This window comes from Protomyctophum parallelum (assembly GCF_964188405.1).
Source record: "Protomyctophum parallelum genome assembly, chromosome: 4".
Lineage (NCBI taxonomy): Eukaryota > Metazoa > Chordata > Actinopteri > Myctophiformes > Myctophidae > Protomyctophum > Protomyctophum parallelum.
The window spans coordinates 13,533,518-13,545,673 of record NC_139700.1 but is presented as its reverse complement, the minus strand read 5'-3'; the positions used below and the strand labels follow the sequence as shown (position 1 = coordinate 13,545,673).

The 12,156-nt window shown below is 44.7% G+C and overlaps 1 protein-coding gene across 1 annotated transcript in view; it reads right to left on the bottom strand.

Moving 5' to 3' along the window:
* gas2a (growth arrest-specific 2a) overlaps positions 1-12,156 on the bottom strand; it is a 35,894-nt gene continuing 23,738 nt past the window's right edge. The window contains exons 4-8 of the mRNA XM_083763253.1: positions 9,053-9,194; positions 7,321-7,384; positions 6,510-6,759; positions 5,457-5,564; positions 1-2,420 (exon numbers count right to left, since the gene is read on the bottom strand). Coding sequence (XP_083619379.1) covers positions 1,683-2,420; positions 5,457-5,564; positions 6,510-6,759; positions 7,321-7,384; positions 9,053-9,194 — 1,302 coding nt within the window. The 3' untranslated portion in view covers positions 1-1,682. The remainder of the gene's footprint in view (positions 2,421-5,456; positions 5,565-6,509; positions 6,760-7,320; positions 7,385-9,052; positions 9,195-12,156) is intronic.

Sequence of the window (12,156 nt, the reverse complement as noted above, 5' to 3'; positions counted from 1 at the left end):
CAAAGTTTTGGTTTAATGCATTTCTTTGGGTTCTAATACATGTTTTCATTTAATCTGCTAGTCATTCATTTCATCGCTGATATCATTCTGCAGTTCATGTTAAAAATAATAATATGTGCAGCCATGATGGAACCGTAAGCTCAACAATTTAAAATGGCATATTTTAAACCAACAAAAACTATTAGAATTAATAATGTAAAAATAAGCTAAAAATAACTATGATAGCTCGATTGGTAGAACATTTTCTCTGTTTAGCATAATAGAGCTACGAAATGGTTGATTACCAATACCGGTTGGATGCTTTGAAACATGTACTCACTCTCACTGTCATTTATAATGAAAACCTCCATAGTTAGACGTGATATTTCAGTTGGTGATAAAAGCATTTGGCACAGATGACCTTCATGTGACTCTAATTGACAATCAACCTCGGGCCACGCAGAATTCCTCCATTTCCACGTTGGCCGCCAGTTTACAGTTAATTGGACCTATACATTTTGTATCACTATATCACTTTGCTAGGACTGTAGATTTTAGACTTCCCCCTCATTTTGATATAAGATAATGTGTTCTGGAATGTTTTCCAATATGGCTGCCGACGATAAATGTACATGTGCTCATGGTTAATCTTGGTGATACAAGCTTGACATTTGGCACAGATCACCTGTATATACACCCTATGATAATCAACCACGGACCACGCAGAATTCCTACATTTTTCAAGATAGCCGCAAGTTTTCAAAGTGGCTTCAACTGGGCCTACGTTTTGGACTATATCACTTTTCTGGGGCTGTACATTTTAGATTCCCCCTCATTTTGATATAAGAGAATACGTACTGGAGGCCTTTCTACCAAGTAAGATCAATAATATCATAGGTTTCAATATGGCAGCATATTATCCAATATGGCTTCCTTCGTGTTGAATGACACAACATTAATAAGCTAAATAAGTCTGTGCCATGAGTGAGCCATCTAAAACACTTTGCTCCAACCCGTCACGTCACTTACATTTTATTTTTGGCGAAATGCTAAACAATTATAGCGTGGGAGGGGGGAAAGGTATATTATAATAATATATATACCTTTTACTGGTCCCAAACCAAATGCATTAGCTTGCTTATGATCCTTGGTGAATATAGTTTTCTGAAAAAACAGTTTCTATGTCAGTGGTGCTCAAACTTTTTCACGTCAAGGACCCCCAGAATTATCTGTGTTTGGCCGCGGACCCCAATCTATAGTTCCAGGGACCCCGCAGAAGCAACAATTTGAGTTAAAAATGTTAGCTCTGAAAGAATATATATTCAAAGATTTGCACCACGTTTTCACGATAAAAAAAAGAAAGAAAAGTTAGCATAATGCTTAAAACACCAAAAGGGTTCCCGTCCTGAATGGGTTAAGTGCCTAAATTGTAAATTGTGGAGCTAATAGCGGAGCTACTCCAGCCGAAAATAGTCACGCCAGGCTGACATATAGGTTAGAAATCGTACGTGACATATTGATATATTTGACATCAATAACCGACGTCAAACAATGTCCCGATAGATCGGCCAGGGCCGATACATCGTTCAGGCTCTATATAGCCCAAGACAGACATGTATAGCCTATGATAAACTATAGACAAATCCGCTATAGAGCAGCAGATGATGTTTCTAATGACCATGTCTTCTCTAAGTCTCGTCGTTTTACTTCTTGCTGCGGTAGTTTGCAGTCACCACCAGGTAGCTGTCTCGGGTGAGGTCCTTGATGTTCGGGGTCTTGCCCCCAGCACAGGCGGGTGAGGAGGGGGTCTTGCCCCCAGCACAGGCGGGTGAGGAGGGGGTCTTGCCCCCAGCACAGGCGGGGGAGGACGGGGTCTTGCCCCCAGCACAGGCGGGGGAGGAGGGCGTCTTGCCAACAGCACAGGCGGGGGAGGAGGGGGTCTTGCCCCCAGCACAGGCGGGGGAGGAGGGGGTCTTGCCCCCAGCACAGGCGGGGGAGGAGGGGGTCTTGCCCCCAACACAGGCGGGGGAGGAGGGGGTCTTGCCCCCAACACAGGCGGGGGAGGAGGGCGTCTTGCCCCCAACACAGGCGGGTGAGGAGGGGGTCTTGCCCCCAACACAGGCGGGGGAGGAGGGGGTCTTGCCCCCAACACAGGCGGGTGAGGAGGGGGTCTTGCCCCCAACACAAGCGGGGGAGGAGGGGGTCTTGCCCCCAACACAGGCGGGGGAGGAGGGGGTCTTGCCCCCAACACAAGCGGGGGAGGAGGGCGTCTTGCCCCCAACACAGGCGGGGGAGGAGGGGGTTTTGCCTCCAGCACAGGCGGAGGTCCATGTGGTCTTGGAGATCTGTAGCATGCGACACGGGTCGTGTTTCAGCAGGTAGCTCTCGAACGTCTCCCATCCCCCGCCCACGCGCACCATCACGTGTTTGTTGTGCAACATCTGAATGGAAGACACAACGGACGTGTGTTAAGACAATGACATTTAACGCAACATGAAACTATTACAATTTATCATTTATCAGTTTAGGCATTTGTCAAACACTCATCCAGAGTTACCTATACAGTATCACAGGGAGTGTAGAGCCCAGGATTACATTAGATAATTTATACTTGGTGAAAGAATTGTGAAAAAAATAATAAAAATAAATAAACTGCAACTGTAGTCTGTAAACAAGGGTAAAAAAACAATAAAACATTGCTTGAATCATAAGTGTATCACTGCATCTCATCATGAAAAAGACAAGAAAAATAAAGTTAACAGTCCAAAGCCAAACAATAAATTGAAGAAAGCGTGTGACGTGAAAAACAGTATACAAGATATATTTTAATTATGATCAGGGCTTCCGTTGCTCCAGACTGTATGACGGAAGTATTTATATTTTACTCATGATCAGAGCTTCCGTTGCTGCAGACTGTATGACGGAAGCATTTATATTTTACTCATGATCAGAGCTTCTGCTGCTCCAGAATGTATGAAAGAAGCAATAATATTTTACTCATGATCAGAGCTTCCGTTGCTCCAGACTGTATGAAAGAAGCATTTATATTTTACTCAATCAGAGCTTCTGTTTCTCCAGACTGTATGACGGAAGCATTTTGAACATTGCAACAAACAGCCTCGCAAAACACAAGACTGGGCTACGATCTACGATCCAAAGGCTAGTCCCACTGGATAAGGAGCGTGTGATAAATGTGATGTGATGTGATGTGATGTGATGTGATGTGATGTGATGTGATGTGATGTGATGTGATGTGAATCCAGCATACAGTAATATGAAACATTCAGAAGGAATCAACCTAAAGGCCACAGGCAGGGCAAAGCATCCAATCAGAATCAATCTAGAGGCCACAGGCAGGGCAAGACGTCCAATCATCCGGCCCAGAGCCCCGGCTCTGTGACTGAGGAACATAATGGCTCTCTGTGTCAGTGGGGAGAGAGAGAGAGAGAGAGAGAGAGAGGGCCCTGTTGGACATTCATAGGTGCGTTCATGCTAATATAATGTGTGAGTAAGGGTGTAACGATACAATTTAACAGCGATACGATACGTATCACGAATTCATGATACATGGTTGATGGTACGATACATGGATGATATTGGTTCATTATGGTGATACGATTATGAGGTGCAGGTTTTTTAAGGGAAAGATTTATCTATTATGGATATAAATAAGTAAACACAGTGATTCTCTGGCAAATAGATGGACATTGTATTTGAACACATTGGACAGAACTTTTCACCACACTGCTGTCCAGGTGTGGAACAGCCTACCAGAGCATGTAGTGGACTCCATCACAGACAATGGCCTTCAAGCCTTTAAACGCAGAGCTCACAGATATCACCCCTCACACTGACTGTTGAGCTGCAGTGAACCATTTGATTGGCCAATGGATATGTATCTTATCTTACTTGGCTATTGTTCACAACTGCATCTAAAAATAAATAAAGGGACAGACAGTAGGCTGACAGGAAATGGGGAGAGAGATGGGGGGAAGACATGCAGTAAAGGCCGCCGGGATCGGGAGTCGAACCCGTGGCACACTGCCAGACTGGATTACAAGCCAAGGTGCCTGAACCGCTGAGCCACGGCCCAGGCCTGATTATTCTTTTAGGACCAAAACAAGCTTGATTTGCGGCTCATTAAACGATATGATCCTCGGTTACAAATTTAGTTTTGGGTGAATTAAATAACATTTACATTCGAGTTCAGAGTCTTGCTCAAGGACACTTTGACAATAACTCAGGGGGAGCCCACAGGGAACGAACTTCGGTTCCCATCCGGCCACTCTACCCCTGATCCACTGCCTGCCTCATGTCTTTATGACAGGACAGTGAGTGGAGAAAGAATTGACCTTGTTCATCAAGCGAGCAGACAGAAATGTGTTCCGCATACGTTGGCTGCAGACGGACGGGCATTGTTGGAATAGCATTAACAACAAATGAAAAGCCTCGCCGCGTCTCCACACACACAGAACAATGAAGAACCTCACAGTGTCTCCACAGAACAAAGCAGGACTTTCATCTCCAGCAGATCAGCAGCCAGTCAGCCTCACGCTGCCGAATGAGGCTCTGTGAGTGTGTGTGTGCGTGCGTGCGTGCGTGCGTGCGTGCGTGCGTGCGTGCGTGCGTGCGTGTAGGATCCACAGTTTCGACCGAGATGACAGACCTCATTGTTGTTGTTTCAACCCATTCAATGTGAACTGAATATAGAGTCAATAAGACACAGAGTGGGTGGAAGTGGGTCAGGAAAAGCGCACAGTCATCACGTTTCATCACCTGATGAGTCCCTGACTGTGTTGTACAAATGAATCCATGGCTTACATAACAAGAGGCTATTTCTCCTTTTAAATGTAGGGTAGCGTCACAGTCCCGCTCCCGACCAGCGGCCCGGAAGAGAATTCCCCATTCATTTTTCCCATAGACATTTTAGAAAGTATTTATTTAAAGACCCCTAAGCCTCAGACAAGTTGGCTTTGTCCGAGGCTTACAGGTCTTCAAATAAATACTTTCTGAAACGTCTATGAGAAAAATGAATGGTAAATTCACTTCTGGTGCCCTCGTGATTCTACACTAAATGGCTCTCGAAGCACAGCAGCCACGTTAGAAATGGTAAATGGTGCATTTTAAAAAGCGCCTTTATCCAAGGCACTTTACATATATTGTGCATTACATTCATCCATTCACACACACATTCCCATAACGATGCCGGAGGAAACCATGCAAGGCACCAACCTGCACATCAGGAGCAATTAGGGGTTTAGAGTCTTGCTCAAGGACACTAACTAACTCTGGGGGAGCCCGGATTCGAACTGGGAATCCGGTCACTCTACCCCTGAGCCATCGCCGCCAGAAAGACATTCACGGGTCCATTCTATGCATGTGTTTCCCTTTGCTTATTGTAAGTCACTCTGGATATAATAGAGAGTGTCTGATAAATGTCTCCACTGTAGAATGTAATGAAGACATTCCCCACTGACCCTGATGAACAGCATCTTCTCTCCGACTCGATATCGACCTTGAGAATGTCTCTCCACGCAGAACCTGCTGGGACACCTGCACGGAGGCTCCTCAGTGATGTATCTCACCTGAAACACACACACACACACACACACACACACACACACACACACACACACACACACACACACACACACACATACACACACACACACACCCATCTTATAGACACATACACATCCATCTTATACATAAACAACTTATAAATGACAACTAGCCCGTAGCACTTGCCCTAGCCTTGACGACCTTACAGGCGTACCTATGAGGCGTACGCATAGGCTCAACTTATGCAACTTAGAGGGCATTTTATGTAGACATAGCACTATATACGCATAGTTTCATTATATCGATATTCCACAGCTTGCATTATGATTCTTGGTGACTTTTTTTTTTTATGCATTTGTTGTATTACCATGTGTTGTTCTTGCATACTGTAAATCACTCCGAATTAAGAGGCATCTGCTAAATGCTTAAATTGTAAACTGTAAACGTACAACACATATACACATTACACATCCATCTTCATCTTATAAACATATATATATATCCATCTTATAGGATGTTGTTTCATTGACAAGGCCACAGCCAAGCTTGATAAATACCTAAGTTGTGCGCCGCTGTTGTGGTATGATACTGTACATGTGAGCTTGTAGATCTGGTATTTATGATACATTGTGAGCTTGTAGATCTGTATATAAATATATCAAACATCAGTGTGTGTGTGTGACTCGGACGCCTATATTCGCCTATACAACTACAATTTAGAAACCCCACCTAGGGTACGGGCGCTGATGACACAGAGGAGAGAACACGCCCCCCAGCGGGAATCGAACCCGGGACCTTCTAGCTGTGAGGCGACATCGCTACCGTACCGTTGCATGTTGGAATTGTAACAGCTGAAATCAATACTATATCAGTATTACCATATTAACCGCATTAAGTGATGTATGCCCTATAGGGGGCACCACCGCGCCCTCAACAAACAACAAGCGTAAAGGTTTGGTGAGACTCACGGCATCGTCCAGAACGTTGCCGCTGGTCTTCTTGCTACATTTGGTCGGAGAGGGAGAGGAGGATGAGGAGGAGGACGATGAAGGTGGGGTTGGTGTAGAGACGGGGGAGGAGGAAGGTTTAGTGGGGGACACAGCAGGAAGTGGGGAGGAGGAAGGTGGAGTGGGGGACACGGCAGGAAGTGGAGCTTTCTCCTCTTCCTGTTCGATCTCTTTCTCCAGTTGGATCAACCCTGGAGCCTCCACTCTGTACCTATAAACATACAACACAAATATACATCCGTCTTATAAACATTATAACGGTATGATACGGTTCTTGTATTCTTGTATTTGTTTCACTGAGGATAATGTTAGAAATAAGTTTAGGGACAGGCATAGTTTTACTGAGGTTAAGTTTCGGTAATAGTGTTAGGGCCGATTCATACTCCTATTTTAGAGCCGAATAAAAGTCGGTTCGGCTCTGTAGAGCCTACAATGTGACGTCATTTGAGGTTCGGGGGGGCGGGTATACCGGCCTAAAGTCGGCTCTTCGGTGCTACTGAAAATTTCTGACGAGCCGAATCGGCCCCTTACGTTTCAGGCACCAGTTTACTGAGGTTTAATATAAGTTTAGTTATTTTTTTACATTTTGAGTGTATAGCACTTTGGTTCAACACTGTGTTTTAATTGTAAATAAAGTGGATTGATTGTCCTTAATCAAGTTTTGATTGGTTATAGAAAGGAAGGTATATAGATGAATGTATGTAATAAATCAACTGTAGCATGCCGAATGCATATAATAAATGTAAAATATTATGTAATAAACAGATCTTACTGAGACGCTATCCTCCCCAGCTGTAGCAGACACAGACACACCTCTCTGGGCTGTCTGTGGAGAACTGCACGGAGAGAAGAGACATACTGTACATGTTAATATACATCACAGAACATAATGTTCTACAATCTACATCATTGAGACAGGACATAATGTTCCACATGGCAGCTTCTACATGTCAACGTTTGTGATCAAAGACCACCATCATACATCACCACACATCACCACACATCACCACACATCACCACACATCACTATACATCACTATACATCACCACACATCACCACACATCACCACACATCACTATACATCACCACACATCACCACACATCACTATACATCACCACACATCACCACAGCACAGAATGAAGTGGGAATGACACACGTTGAACATTAAAACTGATGTGATTATATTAAGAGCCTAGTGAGTGAGTGAGTGAGTGAGTGAGTGAGTGAGTGAGCGAGTGAGTGAGCGAGTGAGTGAGCGAGTGAGTGAGTGAGTGAGTGAGTGAGTGAGTGAGTGATAGAGTTGTCAACAAGCCTGAAAATTAAGGCCGGGCCCCGCCCCTAACTGGGCCCTACTGGGCCAGCCCACCGCTCACGCATCCAACAAGCTTTGAACTGAGCAGATTGGACCTTCTGTTCAAGAGATAATGGCCAGAACATCTTGTAAAATGGCCACTTTCGCCGATTTTCAATCAGCGTTTTTCTAGAGTTTTCAGAGTTTTGGTCATTGTCGTCAGTCGGGTCAGGTAGGGTCGGGTTCGGGCAGAATTTGAGAATGAGTGAGTGAGTGATGGAGGTTATACAACACATAATAGAACTACATAACATCTACAGAACTCCACAGTGAGTGATGTATGTTACAACAACAGATCTCAAACATCTACATAACTCCACAGTGAATGATGTAGGTTCCAACATTACAACAACACATATACTGTAGATCTACATAACGTCTACATCACAACAACACACATGATGTGCATGAGAACCAACCTGCTGATGTGTATCTGCTGCTGACGTCCACACAAAGACACAAAGACAAAAAAACAAAGTTTCTGTCACTGGGCTTATGTTCTGGTCAGTGGTGGGATAGGGACAACCCTATAGGTTATACTCTAACACACAGTGGTGGGATGGGGACAACCCTATAGGCTATACTCTAACACACAGTGGTGGGATAGGGACAACCCTATAGGCTATAGTCTAACACACAGTGGTGGGATGGGGACAACCCTATAGGCTATACTCTAACACACAGTGGTGGGATAGGGACAACCCTATAGGCTATACTCTAACACACAGTGGTGGGATGGGGACAACCCTATAGGCTATACTCTAACACACAGTGGTGGGATGGGGACAACCCTATAGGCTATACTCTAACACACAGTGGTGGGATGGGGACAACCCTATAGGCTATACTCTAACACATAGTGGTACAAGCTCAAAACGTGTCGCAGTGCGACGCCTTTTGAGCTTGTAGATTGGCTATTTTTCGTGTAGGAGGTAAAAAGGGAAAAGAAACATTCAGCCTACAGGGGAAAGGGGGTGGGGGGGATTCAGATTTTAAGGGGGCCAGTTTCGAATTACAGCCGTACGTAGGTGCCCTTTGAAACTACACTTCGGTGAGTGATGTAATGTTGTAGTTTACAAACCTTTATAAAACTACACCGCAGTGATAAGCTATCACCTCAAACTGGAGTACGAATAGGCCTTAACACTCACCTAAATCCTCGGACTCAAACAAGCAGGTTTCTCCAACGCCGACCTCTCGACACCAGCTCAGGAAGTTGGCCGTGTTGTCTCTGGCGAAGAACGACCCAGAGGGGGCGCTCTTTCTGCAGGGTATCCTACGATGGGGCAGGAGCTGCGCACACACACACACACACACACACACACACACTCGCACACACACACACACACACACACACACACACACACACACACACACACACACACACACACACACACACACACACACACACACTTTTAATTTTAACCATTATGTCCACACAAGGGAGATGCTACAAGGACACAAATATTATATGTGCATTACAGTTACACTTACATAATCATGCAGGCAAGGCATCATGGTTTTCTTTTTTTTTGTCATCAAAGTTTTTTAATGATTTTAAATAAAGCATACAAAATCCACATGACTTACACAAAAGAAAAAGACAAGAAAAAACAAACAAACAAAACACACCTAGCAGCCAAAAAAAAGAAAACCCCTGGACAACACCCCTCCACACTCTGTTGTTGACACTCGTGGTTATATCATATGTAATGTACAAATACAAAATGTTACAACAATCCTTTGATATACAAACAAAAATAGTCCCATATCTCATGGAACTTCCCTTTGAACTTCCCTCCTGGCAATTGAGTATTCAAAGGATGCCGCTTCAGTCATAAATTGGGTCCAGTCTGTGATCTCTGGCGTAGCAGAGCTCTTCCAGTTTCTCAGTATCAACCTACAGTAGCTGCAGTAATAAGGCCTGCAGTCACCAATGCATGTTGTGCCTTGGTGACCCCCTGTGGCAGCACCGTGCGATCTCCCAAGAGACATAACCTTGGGCATTCTGGTAGTACAAGTAAGACGTGCAAACGCGGGAAGCGAACGCAGCTTGTGTGTGTGTGGTTGTGTGTGTGTGTGTGTGTGTGTGTGTGTGTGTGTGTGTGTGCTTGTGTGTGTGTGTGTGTGTGTGTGTGTGTGTGTGTGTGTGTGCTACAGCTGCGCCCTGTGTGTGTGTGTGTGTGTGTGTGTGTGCTACAGCTGCGCCCTCTGGTGGCGGGCGGGTGGTGTAACAGCGGGACACACAGACATTCAGCCCTTGCTGTCATAGTAAGTGGCTCACTGCGTTCGCAATTAGCCCCATCCAGTCTCCAAGTTTCCCCAGTACCTCTTTCCAGAAAGGCACAACCACAGGACATTCCCAAAATGCATGTAAAAATGTACCATCTTCCCCTTTACATTTCCAACACCGTTTGTCTTCCACCAAGCCCATCCTAAACAGTTTCACAGGGGTATAGTAGAATCTATGTATAATTTTGTAATGTGGCATCATGGTTTTCAAGGTACACTATGTCACTCCTAACAAGATGAGTGACATGAGTGACACTGTGTCAAACGTAATAATACTGTGCCAAATGCCTTTCAAGAGATCAACCAAGGAAAGTTATTAAGGTCACGTTCGCCATCAATGAGAAAAATGTGATTTTAATATTGAATATTGTTTATGCCGTTTGCTTTGATTGAATAATTGATAGAACAGGTACGCCGTAATATAATTTCAATAGGGCGTGTTCTAAATAAAGTGTTGAAACATTATTGTACTCTTATCCCTTGATCTTTATCCTTTTTAGTATAATAGTATTAGTTTACTATAATTATATTAATACACGATAATCAACACAAACACTTTATTATCAAAGCGAACGGAATAAACAATATTAGTTTGCAATATAAGTTACAAGGCTGCATTCTGGAGCGTCATCTGTCACGTGTGTGTGGTTTTACCATTGTACACTGTACAGAGACACCAAAACTGGTGAGCAGAAGAGAATTTGAGACGGTAGCACTAGACAGCTTGACGGAGTGATGTTCCTTGGTGTTTAGTGCAGCACAGCACAGGTTTAAGGCTCACGCCAGCCAGCAGGCCGACGTGCTCCACACACAAGGCTTACGCCCCAACTGAACAACCTTCATTCAATCCCAACTGGTTATAAAGAATCAGAATAAACATTTGCTCCAGACAGTGGCCTGCCACCCCCCTGGAGGGTAGAATTTCCCCCAGGTAGACCCTTTGAACCACTGTTTATATCTTAGCATGTAAATGTCCTTTGGGTGTGTCACTCAGGAACTGAACTCAAGACAAAAGGCACAGTATAAACGAGCCTTGCACCCTAGGGGTCCCGGCCAAGAGCTTGAAGTGAAACAAGGTCTCAGGCAGACACCCCCAGATGACAGGATACAGGATGAGCACACATTACTTATGAAGTTATGAAATATGTAGAATTGTGGAATTCCAGCCAAGCTGTCATTCTCTTGTATTATACCGTATTTGCACTATTATTTCCCACCACGGAGTAACCTCGCGTCAGACTATCCACCATCCACCTCGGAGGAAAGTCTGGTAAGATGGGCAGTGTCGGTAGGCCAATCAGAGGCAGGCGGGGCGTTACCGTGTCTAGAAACGGACATAGATTGCAATCATGCACGCGCAGCACAGTGTTATTTAAGTTCAGAATGACATAAGATGCCATGTTTATAGCCTATTAATCCATTAATCCGCGCCGCGCCGCGCTGATTATGATTGTGTTGTCGCCGCTTCGCCCCGCCCAGACTCTAGCTTTACACAACATTTTACAGGACTAATAACTTCCGGCGTGGGCGGAAGTGACCTGTCTGCTATGCTTATTCAGCAGATTTCTCTAGCACTCTAGCCTGGAGGCCTGGGAGGGATTGTGTTCAAAGCAAATAATATATAAATATTGTGCTTAGGGCCTGAAGGCAGAGAAGCTGAGCCTTGGTGCCAAAATATTTTATTGCTTATAGAAATTCATGCTCGATAAATATTTAGATTTATGGGTAAAGACAAGTACAGCGGCAGACCAATCAGAGCTTCACGTGAACATGAAGCTCGACCAATCACAGAGTTTTGTGTGAATATATGTGTTCACCATCTGCTCAGGCTCGGGTTTCAGTTCACAATATTTCACACACACGCACACACGTGCACACACACACACACACACACACACACACACACACACACACACACACACACACGCACACGCACACGCACACACGCACTGTTCTATGAGAT